Source organism: Ursus maritimus, unplaced genomic scaffold (genome assembly GCF_017311325.1).
Source record: "Ursus maritimus isolate PB19 unplaced genomic scaffold, ASM1731132v1 scaffold_17, whole genome shotgun sequence".
NCBI lineage: Eukaryota > Metazoa > Chordata > Mammalia > Carnivora > Ursidae > Ursus > Ursus maritimus.
Window position 1 is genome coordinate 53,579,171 of NW_024424119.1, and position 15,986 is coordinate 53,595,156.

Below are 15,986 nucleotides of genomic sequence, written 5' to 3' on the forward strand. Positions count from 1 at the left end.
CCTTCCGGGCTAGCCCACTGGGCCCTCCAGTCCCGCTGTCCCCTGTCTGGAGCGCACCGGGGTCACCGCCCTCTGGGTGTCCTGTTGTTCCTGACACCCGGCCCCCTGCCCCGCCAGACTCACAGTGGGTGCCAATGGGGAACTCATCCCCCCTGCTGAGCCCTCCGCACTGCAGGGGGCTGTGTGCAGCATGGGAGGAGTGCACGGCCCCTCCGGCCTCCCACCCCCGCTCCCACCCCCGCTCCCGGACGCCACAGGCAGGACGCACAGGCAGGACTCCCGTGCCTTTCCTGCTTGGGGTCTGAAGTGCTGTCCTTCCTGCATGGCTCTTACTTGAGTGACTCTAAACTTACCTTGGGGTTGGGGTGGAGGGTGGGGGGCATGGCCCTCAGGGCAGAGCAGGAGCCCCTGCCCCCTTCCCCCACCTGCCCCTTCCAGAGGAGGAGCTCCAGGCTGCCGGGGATGAGGGAGGAGCGAGCTAAGATTCCAAATGGTGGTGCAACCGCAGGAACAAAACAGAACAGGGGTAACAGCTGTGGGATTTCTGCGGGTGCGGGAGGACGGCCCGTGCAGCTCAGGCCCAGACCGAGGGAACGCCAGTGGATCACAGAGCACCCTTCCCGAACACAGGGGAAACGCCAGCTCTGGATGTGCGCAGGCGCGGTGTGAGCTGACAGCCTTGCGGGGGGCTGTGTGGTGGCCAGACTTCCCTGTAGGACAGCGCTGGAGCCCACTGACTGGGGGCTTCGGGGCACCGCCTCTCTGTGATGTTTGGCGCTCGTTTATAAGTTGCTAGCAGGTAGCCCTTGGTCTTCTGGTCTCCGAGAGCCTGTGGGATCGCCTGCTCCCTTCCCAGAGGTCCAAGGAAAGGGACTTGGGTTTTCAGGTCAGTTCTCAGTCCGTGGGGAGGACCCGCGAGGCCCACCAGTCTTGAAGTGCGGAACAGGGTTAGCAAGGCCATGGTCAACAGTCAGAGTTGGCTCTTGGAGGGGAGTTGGTCCCCTGAGCTGCCACGGACGCCTGGCCAGGCCTGGCATTAGGTGGCCTCAGGATTTGGGACCCACTGTGTGCATCCATGCTCTGCCCCTAACCCCTCTGAAGTGGGGAACCAAATGTGTTCAGCGCCCTTGTGGGTGGCAGGGCCTGTCTTTCCCGAGGGCTGTCACTTGTCAGGGCCTGGAGAACCCCTTCTCCCCCTTGAAACACCGGGACCCGGAAGGGCTTCCAGCTCTGGGCCTCCAGCCGAAAGGTCTGTGCGGGTTGGGCTGAGCTGCTCTTCCAGTCCACGGTGGGGCCCCGGGCACCGCTAGCTGGGAGAGGCCTGACCGGAGGCTCCCTTCTGCTGTGGTCCTAAAGCCTTAGCCTTCCTTTGCCCCTAGTAGCCCCTTGCCTTTTAGCCCAGCCCCTATCCTGTCCCGGGGCCCTGGGGAAGCTTGTTCTGGGTCCCTGAAGGCAGAGTGCAGAGAATTGCCCCCCCCCTCCTGCTAAGCCTCTGGCCTTTGCAGCTCCTCTTGAATGAGAGCTAGAAGCTGGTTGACCTTTGACCCTTTCTGGAATTCCAGGGCCCTGGGGGCCCCCTTTTACAAACTCCCACCACTTCCTTGATGACATAAGCACAATGGCAGCTGCCTGTGCCTCTGGCCTGGAGCTGCTGCTGTGTCCCCCCCCCACCCCCCCGCCTGCTCCCCACTTTCTCTTCTTTAGGCCCAGCAGCCTGGCTGTGGCCTGGAGCTCTGCTCCCACACTGAGCTTAGCTCCCAGCTGAGCTTAGTTCTCCATCCTTCTTCCACGACACAGAAAGATTTTCCTTCTCCTGCTCACCTCCTGGGCCCCCTTTAGGCCTTGACCGTCCCCCACCTGACATACACAAAGCTGGTCCAGACCTCATTTCACGTCTGGTTGTTGAGGTGAGGGGACCTGGGCCGGTCGTGGCTCACCTTTGTCCCCCTAAGTTAGGAGGAGATTAAGACCAGTCACAGAGCAGGACTTGCCCTATCTGGAGCTGTAAGTCATGTTCCAACCCAGCCATCCTGGTGGTTTTCTGTGGTCAAAGGTATGAGAGAAGGTGGATCCTCACTTGCCCGGAGCTGAGCTAGCCAGTGACCAGGGCCTGTGTTAGGCACAGCAGAACTGGTGTGGGGAGGCTGGGAGCTGGGGCCCCCTTGCCTTTTCTGGTCCCGTGTAGTGCTAAGCAGTGCCTGGGTCAGAGGGCAGAGGTGTGTGGGCTGGGGCCTGGCTGCCTGTGGGCCAGGCCAGCTTCTGTGGTAGGCCTTGCCAATCTCCCCATCTCTACCAGAGCCCTGGGCTGAGGCCCTGGCTGGGCTGGGTTCAAGGAGTAGGGCCATACCCCTGTTCAGTGTTCGTGTCTGCCTCACGCACAAGGCTGCTGGGAATTGCCCTGGGAGTCGGGGGACGTTAACTGTCTCTTACTGTCTCACTATGAAGGGCCAGAGTGCCTTTCTCAGTCCAGAGAACTGAAGATTGCAGAAAAATGCGTCTTGGACCCTTCTTAAGCTTGTGTCCAAATGTCCCCACCCTCTTCTCCAGGACCAGGGCCTGGGCTAGGGGCTCCCCTGTGGTCTGGAGGGTTCTTTTCATGTCTGGTCCCCAGCTCCCTGCCCTCCCCCAATGTCCCCGCCCCGTGATGTTGGGCTGCCTTCCCTTTCCCTTCCTCTCTCCCTCTCCCTCACTTATTATTTGGTGGGTCTGACTGTCGTGGAGTCGGGGTCTTTGGATGGGAGCGGGTGGTCAGAAACAGGTAGGAAGCCTTGCCTTTCCCTGAAGGCCTGGGAGCTCCCCCATGATGGCCCCCTTCCTGGGCCCTGGCTGGACGCTGTCTGGGAACCATGCTGGTCTGAAGCTCCAGAGTTGTCCAGGGGTCCCTTGGAGGCCCGAGAGGCCGAGTGCGTCTTGACGGGGGCGCAGTGCCGTCCTCACCTCTGTTCTTCCCCCTCCCCTTCGCAGTGCCTGGAGAAGTTTCCTGTGATCCAGCACTTCAAGTTCGGGAGCTTGCTGCCCATCCATCCGGTCACCTCATGCTAGGGGCTGAGCCGCCAGAGCTCCTGTGCCTGCCCTCCCCTGCCCCAGCTCCGGTCACTCCCTGACCCCTCCCTCTGTTCTTTCTGTTTGCTGAGAGGCTGTCTGCTGCGGTGGGTGGTGAGCGTGGGGTTGAGGGAGGTTCAGGGCATAAGGCTGAGGGACCCAAAGTGAAGGGAGAAGTGACCAAAGTGGGGCCCATTTCCCCATGGCGGGAGGCTGTGCTTGGGCCCCAGTCCTGCGCTTGGCCTTCCTCTCCTCCTTTCCCTCCTGTCCAGTCCCGGTCGAGACCTGGGCTGGTCTGCACCACTGGGAGGGGGAGGGGTTTGCGGTTTCCATTGCTTTCCTTTCCTAGGTCCTGTTGCCTTTTTAGGGCTTGGAGCAGTTGCTCCCCATGGGGTGGGTCGGTTTCCTAAGCCATGTTTGGGTGGGAGTTGGGGGGTTCTGAAGGCTGGAGGCTGAGGCTGACGGCCAGCCTGGGGTGAGGTTGGGGACCGAGAAGCATTGGCTGTTCTGGCCCATGACCCTCCCAGCTTCTTTTCGTGGCTACCCCCTGGGTCTGTTGGCGCCTGTGTCCAGTGCCTCATCCTGGCTTCTCTGTTCTTTGGCCTTTGGCTCTGTTGGGTTTCCTGGCCATTGCCACTCCCATTGCTCTCTACAAGGGTGGCCTCTGGAAGCTGCTCTTTGAGTAGGCCCTGGGTGCAGGGCTTGCTCACTGGCTGATTGGGTGAGGCCTGCCCTTCCAAAGTTTCTCAGGCTGGGAGGGGGTGGCAGAGACACAGGGAGGGGCTGGAGCCCACTGTGGTTGTGGGGAACCTGGATTCCTCCTGAATCTTAGGTTCTGCTCCCTCCTCCCTGCTGCTTGCTTTTCCAGGGCCCTTTGGCCCTGTTTCCCTGCCCTTCAGGGCAGTGGGTCAGGGGCCACTGGAGCACTCAGCAGCCCCCTTGTCCTCCCCTCTCTCTGAACTCACCCACTGGCTCTCCAGGATGAGGCAGCCATGGCCCCTCCAAGCCTAGGCTTTGGCCCTGAGGGATGGCAGGGGCTGGGCTGGATGAGGGGTTGCTGGCATGCCAGGTCCTGAGTTTTCTTCTAGGACTGCTCTTGGGCCAGCCTCTTGCGGGCTCTCCCTGGCCCAAGCCCAGGCCTGTCCTTCTCCATTACCCCTGCCCTCTATCTGGGTCCACATCCCCTTTGGGAAGGGGGAGCTCCCAAGAAGCACAATTCAGGGGCTTGACCCTCACATCTGGCCCGATGGCCTGGGCAGAGGCCAGGACAGGAACCACTAGAGTCACGGAAATCATTTTCCTAGGAGAGGCCCCGTGCTGGCCTCCCTCCCAGGGTCCAGACCACCGCCTTCCTGACTCCTCTTGCCCTGCCCCCTTTGTGCCCCCCCTAGCCCCATGCGCCTTCATTGCTGTTTGGATTAAAGCCTCTGTTTTGCACCTGTCACCTGTGTGAGGTGTGTCTTTTCATGCCACGTGTTTATTCCTTCTCCACGTGCCTCTTTGTCTCCCCATCAGGTCCCCTTCCCTGGGGCCATCATCTCCCCATCAGGTCCCCTTCATCTGGGGCTGGGGCCGGCTCAGTGGGCGTCTGGGCTGAGCCTTCCCCGGGAAGCCAGTGAACGTGCGGCGGTTGCCCAAGCACGCTCTGGCGGGTCGTGGCTGTCCCCACCCCCAGCGGGAAGGTCTTGGGTAAGTTACCGAATCTCTCTGAGTCTCGGCTTCCTCATCTGCAAAATGGGGACCATCACAGGGTGACGGCCAGGAGTGAGTGGAAGATGTGAGGACCTCAGCCCAGGGCCTGGCACAGAGCAAATGCCTATGGTCACCACAGCTTTCCTAGGTGAAGGCAGCCTGTCTGGACTCCAGGCTTGACGGGGGAGCCTTTGGACTGGACTTTGCTGCAAGCCATGTACCTGTGGCTTTTAGGGGTGCACCTTCTATATCGTCCTCCCCCCACCCCTTCTCTTCCTGTTGTGCTGGAGTTGGGGAGTCGGGGGGCCGCCGTACCTGAGGCTTCTTGGACACACCTGTTCGTGGGCTTGTGTCTGCAGATCAGTCTCAGAGGATGAGCCCTCGGCCCTTCTGCCAGCCTCGGAGGCCTTGCCCAGGACAGCCTGGGGGCCAGGAGCCCTGCCTCAAGTCAGGCCCACCCGAGCCAACCTAAGGCCCGCGACGCTGCTTACCAGCTGGGGGACCCTCAGGGTTGATGTCATTACTGAGCCTGGCTTCCTCATCTGGAAAGCAGGCATAAAGCTACTTCGGCCATGGATTGTGAGGACTCAGTCATTTCACAGGTGGTTAGTAGGCTGCGTATTCCCTATTCTCTTGGGGATGACAGTGGTCAGCCCCCCAAATACCAGGATGTTAGGTGGTGGTGGGTATTATGAAGGAAATACCAGCAATTCGTTGAGAGCGCGGCGGGCGGGGTTGGCTTGAACGACACGGTTGGGAAAGACCCCTCGGAGGACCGTGAGTCGTGGAGAGAGCCGCAGGCTGGGGGCAGGGGGAGCAGCTGGGAGCCCAGCACCGCAGGGGGGTCGGGTGGGCAGGGTCCTCACAGGCCCTTACTGACAGGTTGGCGATTTAGTCTCCGAGGGTCATCTGGGAGCTGCTGGAGGGTCTGGCTCGTGAGAAGGGCCTGGAGTATGTGGGTCAAGAGGAGAAGTGGACGCTGGGGGGCATGAGGATGGTGGCCTGGGTCAGGGGCCAGTGTGGAAGTGGCGAGAGGAGCTACCGCCAACAGGAAGAGGGAAGCTCAGGGCAGCCCCGATTCTTGGCTTGTGCGGCTCAAGTGAAGCCCTTTACTGAGGTGGGGCAGTCGTGCAGAGAGGGATTTGCTGTTGGGGGCCCCGGGGGGTGCCTGTTAGCTTGTAAGAGAAGGCGTGGAGTAGGCATCCGGGTCTGCCGATCTCGAGCCAGGAGTGGGGCTGGGCTGCTAGACTAGGGAGTGGTCAGCAAGTGACAGGTCCCCGGGGTCACCAAGGCAGGAGTGGGGATGAAGGCAAGAAGAGGGCTGCCCGGTTCTGGGCAGACCAGCAGGGGAGGGGGGCTGGAACACCCTGAGGTCAGAGCCCTGGGCCTGTGGCTACGAGGACGGAATGGGTCCTGGGTGTTTGTGCCTTGCTCAGGGCTGCTTCAGTGGGATGGGTGGCAGGGTGGCAGAGGGCTGGGGAGGGGATGGGAATCGACGTGGAGGTGCACATGCTTCCTGCGTCCTCATGAGGCCCCACGAGGGGCTCACAGAAGCGCAGAGGTGAGTTCCCTGGCCACAACCGCTCACTTCCCTCTTACAGAGCTCTGCTATAAAGGTAGCAGAGGTGGGCGGAGTGGGTGGGGGGCTCGAGGTCCAGGAAGGCTCAAAGGGGCTGCTGATCAGGCCGGTTTGCAGGCTCTGTCCATTGTGTGCTGAGGAGGGGAGGCTGACGGCAGCGAGGCCTTGAAAGGGTGCCAGGCTGCTTGTCCCTTCTTAGCGGAGGGAAGGCGGACCCTCGCACCGACTTGTGCCTCCTGCCTAGTTCTGGATTGCCTTCTGCCACCAACTGCCTGTGGGGTGGGGTGGGCAGGAGATGGGGGTGTGCAGGGGACAGTTGGACACTGAGCCCACGAGTAAAGGCTTCAGTGCAGGCTGGCAAGCTGGCTCAGGACCCGGCTGATGGGACGGGCGGGCACTCGCACCTCGGGCCCCGCCGCTCTCGGTGGAGGGTGGCTGAGTTGCTGTCACTCCCTGGGGGTCCCTGGGCTCTAAGGCAAGCTGAGTGTGGGGCTGGTTCCCAGCACTGGAGGGGGGAGCGTCGGGCCAGAGAGGCCCCAGAGAACAAGTGGAGCTCTGCACCTGTGCTCCTGGCTCATGGGGCCCGAGGCTGTGTTCACAGGGGTGCGTGGGGGTGGGTGCCAGAGGCCCCTTCCTAGCAGAACTCTTGGCAGGACTGGGGTTGCAAGGCCAACAAAGGGGAGGGCTGGGCGCGCCTGAGACCTGCCCCCAAGTTGGGCGACATGTTCTTGAGTCTAACAAGCAGTAAGCACAGGCTATGTACACGGCATTTGCAGGTATGTGGCGATGAAAACGGTGAGAATCCTGCGTTTGAGAGACTTCTAACGTGAGGCGCCCGGCTGGCTCAGGCTGTGGAGCACGTGACTCTTGATCTCTGGATTGTGAGTTCGAGCCCCACGTTGTGTGTAGAGATGACTTTAAAAAATCCAAAAAAAAGAAAAGAAATTTCCAACCTAGTGGGGGAAACAGAGGGATCTTGGACCAGCTGTGGGGGAAGTGGGTTGATCGACGCCGGGGGGAGCTCGGGGAAGGCTCTGGGGAGGAGGTGGCATTTGAGTGGGGCCTGGAATGATGGGCAGAGACAGAGGGCATTCTGGTGGGGGCCTGTTGTGAGCAGAGGTGTGGGGGTGTGGGTCACGGGAGGCAGAGCTGGGAAAGCAGATGGGGGCTCGTCTGCAGAGGGCTCTGAGCCCCCTCTGTAAGAGGCTCCCATGACACTACACATCCCCTTGACACGACACACGGCGCCGAGTTATCCGCAAAATGCACGTGCTTCGTGTCTGTCTTGTCCGCCAGTAGATGGGCCACAGGAAGACAGGGACCTGCTTGGTGCTGCATCCCAGTGCCGCTCAGACTGGCACACGGTAGGCACCAGGAGACGTCATATTAGTGAGCAGCAAAGATGTTTAATGGGTGCTCTGTGTGTGTGTGTGTGTGTGTGTGTGTGTGTACGCGCGCGCGTGAGAAAGAGAGCAAGCGACTCCCAGACTGGGTTTTAGGACACTCTGACAGCTGTCTGGGTCAGAAGCTGGGTGCCAGCGATGGGGCTGGGACTTGGCCCAGGAAAGACATGTTGAAGGCTCTGTGCAGGGCGGAGACAGAGCCGTGGGCTGGGCAGGGGGAGGTTCAGGTAGGATTTGGTGCCGAGGGAAGGGGTGAGTTGTCAGCGACCCTGGGGACTGCCCCTCTGTGCCTGGGGTAGGGGTGGCTGTGCTCAGCAGTGGCTGCTCCGTTTGGGGAGCTCTGTGGGGTGGACGTTTGGGCCTGGCTGATGGTGAGGCGGGCAGGGCTGCTGGGACCCAAGTCCCGGGGGAGCGGGGGAACCTGGGCTGCAGGGACCGCCAGGCATCCTTGTTGCCGGGCTCTGCCTGTGCTCCAGCTCCCCTCCTTCCCTGCGCTCTGGGTCCCAGCTGCACTGGCCTCCATTCCATTCCTCAGATTCCCTGGGCCACCCAATCGTAGCGTCTGGCCCCCTGCCCACTGGGAACCCCTGGTCATCCTTCAGAGCTCAGCTGAGGCCTCGCTTCCTCTGAGAGTCCTCCCCTGGCCCCCAGACCTCCCGTGGCCACCCGCCTGTCCCAGCACTCAGCACACCCTGGCTATGGGGGCGACATGTATGGCAGCAGCACCCCAGGACATTTAGTGGGGGACGTTGGAGGCACGGCCGCTGAACTGGAAGACGGGGCACGGTGAGGGACTGTTCGCAGACACAGCTTCTCTTTACTTGGGGTTCCTTGGTTGGGGTGAGGCCCTCCGCCTACACTCAGCACCCACCATTGCTGCTCCTTGCGTGTCCGTCCTGTCTCCAGCCACCCTAGGAGAGGGCCGCACGCTGCAGGACTCGGGGCAGCTCTGAATGGTGTGATGAGTCAGGGCCTTCCCTGTGGAGGTGCGGTGGGGTGCAGAAGTGGGCCACGTCCCCCGGAAGAGCCCAGCAGGGAGGCCGCACAGCCAGCACTGAGGCTGGGGTGTGTGGGGACCTCGGAGCTGTGTGGAGGGCACGGGGCCGAGACGGGAGTGTGGTGGGCTGGGGAGAAGTGAGGGGGTGGCTCGAGTGGCCGAGAAAAATGGGAGAGAGGAGAGCCCTGGGGAACCTGAAGGCCTCCGCAGCTGAGGCCCCGGAGTCCTCGTGGGGCTGGGGAGGCCCCGGTCCAGGCTGAGCTGCCAGGCTGCTCCCTGCGGCCGGCGTTGCCTCGCTCACTCGGCCAACATCGCCGGAGCCTTTCCTGCTCCCAGCCCTGCGCCGGGTGCCAGGGGGCTACGGTGACGGGACAGACGGGCCCTGCCTCCCGGAGCACATTTTAGCGCGACTTACCCTAATGAAGCGTTCCCAGTGCCCCGTGTGTCCAACAGTTGGGGAGTATTAGAAGCAGGACGGAACAGTTGCACAATGAGCCGTCAGAGGATGCGCTCACCCATTTATTCTTCTGGAAAGACGCTTAGGACTCGCTTGTTACTGAGCAGGTAAAACCGCTCCGAGGACTGCGGGGAAAGTAGATCTCCTTTTCGTAAAACAGCAAAAACCTACGTATTTGATCCATCTGTCGCTCTGTCCGTCTACATGGAGAAAGGGCCGGGAGGCTGTTTCTCAGGTTGTAATGGGCTTATCTCCGGGTGGTGGGTATGGGAGGGTTTTTGGGAAATCCTTGTTGCTTGTCCTGCTTCCTCCCCAAAACAGTTATGAAAATGTTAAACGATAGTGAACTACAAAAGAAAGAAAGTAATTGTGGGTAAGCTTTAACTTTGCCTGTTGGTTTTCGTAGTTGATTTTTAAATCTTTCTACAATGTCCACATGTTATTTTGTAATAAGAAAAAAAAAACTGATAAAAAAGGTTTTCCCCTAAAGAGCGCCGAGTCTGGTGTACCTTGGGCGGGGAGGCAGGAGGGAGAGAAGGGAGGAGAAGCCCTACTCGGATATGTGGACAGGCTTCCTGGAGGAGGAGAGCTACTGGAGGACTGAGGACCGACGATGAGGACTCCAGCAGGCTGGACTCAGCAAGGGAAGGCTGCCGTGTTCCCTGGTGGGCGTCTGGGCATCTGCATCCTGCCCGGGCTGGTGGTGACCCCTGGGAGCCAGCCCCCGCTCTCAGGACCCCAGCGCACGTGGATTGGGTCCAGAATTCAACCCCAGAGTTGCGGTGCACTTTCTCCTGCCCACGGCCTGGAACAGGGGTGGCTGTGGTGATAAACCAAGGGAAGGGTGGTTCCATTTTCCTCATGCTTGCGATACCGCGGCAGGTGGTTTCCCTTCTCAGCCAAGGGGCACAGCCTGGAGCCCCAGCTTCATCTGCCACCCCCCTCTGAGCAGGGGGTACCGAGGGCGCTGCGCCCAGCACCCCAGACGTACGGGACAGGACGAGCTCTTTAGGGAACACAGTGGTAGATAGGCCTCAGGACTTGGGCAAATCTGCGTGACCTGGGACCAGGGTCTTCACCTCTCCAAGTCTCTCATTTCTGTCGTGTGCGCGTGTGGATGGCAGCCCAGAACCGTGGCACTGAGATCGTGTCCACAGTGCGTGGCATGAAGTCGGCGTTCCACGAGCAGAGAGAAGCGGGCGGGCCATCCCTCTCACCCGGCAGCCAGCCGGGCCCCGGGTTTGGGTCCCAGGGCTCTCCCCTCTGGCCACCACCACCACTCCGGGACACTCAGCACCCTCTCCAGCTGGACCTTTGCTGAGCTCTAGATACGGGCGTGGACAAACCCCTTTTCCCTCCTGATTTGCTTGGGACTAGGGGGAGGCTGTTCCAAAGGGACACGGAAAAGGCAGGCAGCGTGCCGCTGCCCCAGCCCCAGATAACCGGAGTCCAGCCTCAGTGGGACCAGACAGCTCAGACCTCCACATGGGGACTTTGGGGTTGGTCTGCTCTCTGGGCAGACCCTTCTAGAGTCTGCCCCCTCACCTCAGCAAGGGGTGGGGTTGAAGTGTGTGTGGGCTCTACTTCCCGCTGTGTGACCTTGAGCCAGTTGCTTAGCCTGTCTGAGCCTCAGTTTCCTTAGGTGTTAATGGGGGACAAATAAACATGGTCTTACGGGGGTGACTGCATGATGCTTTGAAGGGGAAACACTCATGCAAGGCTTTGCCTGCATTCTCTCTCTCTCTCTCTCTCTCTCTTTTTGCATTATCTCATGTAATCTTCCCCAGCCACCACGGGTGGGTGTGGATGGAGACACAGAGGGGTAAGGACAGCCTTGGTAAGAAGGATGCCCACCGAGGCTGTTGGGCCCCAACACAGACATCCTCACTGCTGAGCTCAGTGATGGCCTTCTGTCCTTCATGGAGGTTTTAGGACGACACATGAGAGCCTTTAGGGAACAATGGGCCTGAAGAGGACAGGGTAGGGGAGGCTTCCTTGTGGGTGGGACGAGGACCCCAAGCCGCGAGAACCCCTGGGAAGGCTGTGAGCTGTAGCCGGAGGGCTCATCCCCGTGCTGCCTGCTGACCCCGGGCCCAAGCTCCAGCCTGGACCACACCGGCCTGGTGAGTCCTCCATGCACGTTCCTGGCCCCCCGTCCTCATCTGCCACTGCTGTCCTCGGCCCCAGAAGCTGCCTGTAGCCTGACCTGGGGGGTGTCCCCAGGAGGCCTTAGAGCTGGTGGTTCCTAAGCCCAGCCTGTGTGTCTGGCCCCGGGTGAAGTGCTTAAAAGCATGTCTCCCTTCATCCTCACTATGGGCCAACTCTGTCCCCATTTCACAGAGGCGGACACTGAGGCCCTGGTGGGTGAAGTCACTGGCTGGATGGGGAGGTGCTGGTCTCTGTCCTGTTGTAGCACACACTCCGGGGCCTTACCTGAAACCTCAGGGTGGCCCTGGCTGCCTCGCGCCATCTCCACTCGGGTGGCCCGAGAGCCCTCCCTCTCCGCCTGCGGCAGAGCCAGTCTCTCCAGGACGGGCCCTGGACCCTGGCCGTGTCTGAGAGGCACCTACTTCCAGAGCCGCACGTCTCTCTGGGAGGCAGGGCCAGTCACACAAACACAAGGAAGAGGCAGGGTCGCAAGGACCATTGCGACAGTTCTGGCTGGAAGCCACGTGTCAGCCTGCCAGACGTGCTGCCCCTGTGCCCTCGTGGGGTCCCCGTGGTGAGCGGAGAAGGTGGCATCACTTTCCCGTTGTAGGAAGAGGAAACGGGGAGGGGGGCGGGGAGGGGAGATGGCGCAAGGTCTCCGGCTCACCCCGTGAGTCAGGATGGAAACGGTTTGTCTGCCGTGGCTCCTCCGTCATCAGCACGACGAGGCACTTCCAGCTGGGCAAGAGGAAGACTTCTCTGCCTTAGTGGGAATTGCTTATTGGCCAGTGGGCTCCTGGTGGTCCTCCAAGTCCGGGCAGCCCATCTCAGTGGACAGCCTTCATCAGGCCCCAAATCTACACCTGAGCCTCTCCTCCTTCCCCCAAATTCAACCCGCACACAGGTCCTACCAGGTCCCTCTCCGAAGTGTCACCCTAATCTGTCCACTTCTCCCTTACCTGCACTGTGGCTGCCTCGATCTCAGCCACCGTCAGCTCTTACTGGACCAGTGTGGCAGCCTCCTCTCTGGTCTCCTGACTCCACTCGGCCCTCCAAACCCCGGTTCCCCCTGAGCTGCTAGAAGGTAAGTCCCACCGTAGTCCTCAGGTGGCTTCTCACTGCTGGCGTGCAACCGTCCACCACGTGATCTGACTCCTCCGCTCCCTCGTACTCTCCCCCGCTTCCTGCCCTCCAGTCACACTGTTCTCTCCCCTGCCCTCTCAGATACCAAGCTCATTCCTGCCTCAGGACCTTTGTACCTGCTGTTCCTCTGCTTAGGACGCTTAGGTCTCGTGGTGAGCAGTGGCTCTGTCTGGTTGTTCAGGGCTCAGCTCAGATGCCGCCACCTCCAAGGGGCCCCCCCTGCTTTCTCTGAGTTGCTGCTGAGCGAGCCTCCCCCCAGGCCAGCTGTTCTCCATCCTGCCCTCTGTTCTAGTTGCCTGTATGACACTTATCATGATCTGAACTTATTATCTATTGATTTGCTTACTTGGTTACCATCCCTTCTCTCAGTAGAATGTATGCTCGGTTGGAGGGCAGGAAGCAGGTTTACTGTGGTCCCCACTGAAATCTCCAGGGTCTGGAACAGTGGCTGCCCCACAGTGGGCAGGTACCTAATACCTGAGTGAATAAATGGGTAAGACTCCCCGTCTCTGGAGCTATCCTAGAAGAAGCTGGACACCAGGTGCTGGATGGAGCCCCGTGTACCAGGTCGTCCCTCCCCCAACTCCAGTGCAGGAGCTCTGGGACCCCATGGAGATACCCCTTCTGCCAGGGTTGCTAAGCTGGGACAGTGTTGTCCTGGGGATGCTAGTGGCCGGGCCAGCTTGCGTCATTGTGGGGCCCGGTGCCAAAAGAAAATGCAGGGCCCCTTGCTCAAAAAGCAGGGAGAAGTACCGTTAAGAGTACATAGAATGCTGTTACTTCCTTCTACCGGCTCGCACTCCACTTGTCATGGTGTTTTTTATTTGCTGTTTAATGTCATTCTAAGGAAAGAAAAATAAAAATTTTTAAATGATTAGCATGAATTTTACCCTTCCTCTATATTGTGCAATGCCAGTTCTACAATGCAAATGTCAGAGCCTTTAATTCCTGTGCAGAATCCCCCGAATTATACAATTTTTATTTTGTGGCTTGTCCGGGAGGGTGCCTCGCGGGGGGCCAGAAAAGAGAAACACAAAGCACTCAGAAGCTTAGAGGAGGAGGAGGGGGTCCTCAGCTCTCCAGAGCTGGCTGAGGGAGTACCTTTGGCCTTGGGGCTACTGCAGACCTTCCCAGGCTCCACCCCTGCCGTGGGTGCCCCAAGTGCCTGCTCCCTTGTTCCCTCAGGCCTGACAGTTGCTGAAATACCCCTCCCACCAACGCCAGATTGTCTCTAGCCCTGGTCTAGGGATGGGGCTTGGAGAAGTTGACCGGGCACCTTCCCTTCCCCCAGCCCCCCCCCCCAACCTACAGCGGAGGCGATCCGGGGATCTCAGGCCCTGGATGAGGGTAGGTGACAGGCTCGCCCCTGCCTAGACAGGGTCTCTGGCTGCCTGCCAGACCCGCTGTGGTGCTGTCAATCCAGGGCCATGATGGCTGCTGGCATGCCCGTGATACCCTTCCCCCAACCCTCCCTGTTCCTGGGCCCAGGGTGGAAGGTGGCAGTGGTCACAAGGAGGGGGAGGCCAGGCAGGGCCGGGGTGCCAGGGCGAAGGGCTGGGGAGCTGAGAACCCGTCCCAGGGAGGCAGGAGGCAGGCGAGTCCATGGCTGGAAGCTCCTAGTCCTTGGCTCCATTGTCCCATCAGACTTCACTTACCAAACCCAGATTCAAAGATAAGTGGTTATGGATTTCAAGACAGCAGCTGCAGAGCGTTCAACCCCAAGCACGGGGTCCTTTGAATGTGAGGCCCCGGATGACTGTACTTGGTCCCAGGCCTGTGAAGCTGGCCCTGGCCGGTGGCCATCTTGCTCGCGCCTCAGAGCAAACCTCAGGAGAGGCCGAGGAGAGACAGGAAGCACCAAGAGGCAGCGAGCAAGCCCTGGTGACATCACGTGAGCCTCTGGGTCCAGCTGTGCCCACAGCTAAACACCCATGGACTTCCCAGTTCCCGAGCCGGTTAGTCCCTTCTCGGCTCAAGCCCGCCATAGTTGAGTTTCGGAGGCCTGAAGGCTGCACGACCCCCAGAGGGGAGGATCCCGGCCCGGCTATCCGGATACCTGGATTCCTTTCTTGACTTAAAGGAGTTTTATGACTGTCCATCCAGTTGGCATGTCTGCGGGTCAGAGATCGAACTGGCCTCCCCACGTGGACCTGTTCTGTTCTCAGCCAGGTCATTTATCTGTCTCAGACCTCCAGTTCTTTCCCGGGGGGAAAGAAGAGCTTTATTTCTCGGCCTTCCCAGCGTTCCCCAGGCTGGGTGAAGTGAGCATTGAAGGAAAACCTCAAGTTTCACCCTGGGGTGTGTGTGTGTGTGTGTATGTGTGTGTGTGTGTGTGTGCGCGTGCGTGCAGTGCCCTGGATGGCAACTGGGGGTGGGGGGAATAAATGTGGGAAGGGTGCATGGGAATGTTCAAGAAACTTCAGGAAAGAAGGGGGAGGAGTTAGAGACCGAGAAGGAAGGGGGTGAGAAGGGCCTGACTAGGGGAAGGCAGGCAAGCAATCTCTCACCAACTGTTTGGCCTTTTTTTTTTTTTTTTAAGATTTTTTAAATTTATTTGACAGAGAGAGAGAGAGCAAGCAGGAGGGAGGAGGGAGGAGGCAGAGGGAGAGGGAGAAGCAGGCTGAGCAAGGAGCCTGACTGTGGGACTCAATCCCAGGACCCTGGGATCATGACCTGAGCTCCGTTGTGTTAACTTAACCAACTGAGCCACCCAGGCGCCCCACCGTTTCGCCTTTAAACCACTCCTTGGAATGGACAAACAGCCCATTCCATCAGCCATCCGTCCGTCCATCCCTTCATTCAATCTCCAAGCCTATGTCCTGAATGAAATCGTTAAACACACACTGAGTAAATGTTCACTGTCAGGCATAGCCAGGCCCTAAAGACACCCAGACACCTTCCTGGAGATTAACCTTTTTGAAAACACGAGTGCCAGTTATGGAAAGACCCCCAAAAAAACAATTCAACAAAGTTCATAGGGCACTTGCTCTGGCCTCCTTCCCCAGCCCCAGAGTAAAAAGAGCTTGATTGGATCTCTCTGGAAGAAGGGGCATCTTCTCACCTTTTTGGTCATCGGTTTGTTCAACAGGAGAGAGTCAGTAGAAAAATGGTCCTGTATTTTGCAGCGAAGATTTATTTTCTAGGCAGAGCGGACTGGTGACGATATCAGAACTCTCATTTATTGGGCACCTGCTGTATGCCAGGTGTGGTGCCGTGGAAGGCTCCGCGCTCAGGTGAGCACTCACTCGTGCACGTCCTCATTTTGTAGACAAGGGACTGGAGGGCTGCAGAGGGAAGCGAAGAGCCTGTTGTTCCCTAGAAAGCGGTGGAGCCCCCTTCGCATTCAGGTCTGTGTGGCACTGGAGGCTGGGCTTGGAACCACAAGGCTGGGCTTTGGGCAGGCACCCCTGGGGGGCGGTGGTCCCGGGGGGGCCCTGTGTTGCTTGGCCTTACCAGCGCTGGGCCGCCTTTGCTCGTCTGATATTACAACTTCCGGGGAGAGGATGCCACACATCGCCTCGTGCA

General features: G+C 59.8%; 1 protein-coding gene and 1 long non-coding RNA gene across 7 annotated transcripts in view; one reads left to right on the plus strand and one right to left on the minus strand.

Annotated features, from left to right (window-relative positions):
* PTPA (protein phosphatase 2 phosphatase activator) overlaps positions 1-4,484 on the plus strand; it is a 29,499-nt gene extending 25,015 nt beyond the window's left edge. For both annotated transcript variants that reach the window (XM_040632046.1, XM_040632045.1), the window contains exon 10: positions 2,965-4,484. In XM_040632046.1, coding sequence (XP_040487980.1) covers positions 2,965-3,042 — 78 coding nt within the window. In that variant the 3' untranslated portion in view covers positions 3,043-4,484. The remainder of the gene's footprint in view (positions 1-2,964) is intronic.
* Positions 4,485-7,251: 2,767 nt separating this feature from the next.
* LOC121103110 lies at positions 7,252-14,263 on the minus strand. Of its 5 annotated transcripts, none has more exons than XR_005835273.1 (4): positions 14,117-14,263; positions 11,604-13,303; positions 9,129-9,990; positions 7,252-7,266 (listed from the first exon to the last, which is right to left on the minus strand). It is a non-coding gene; the product is annotated as an uncharacterized LOC121103110 (long non-coding RNA). The 5 variants fall into 5 exon arrangements; XR_005835274.1 differs by lacking the exon at positions 7,252-7,266 and adding an exon at positions 8,613-8,627; XR_005835272.1 differs by lacking the exon at positions 7,252-7,266 and adding an exon at positions 8,680-8,694.
* Positions 14,264-15,986: the final 1,723 nt, after the last annotated feature.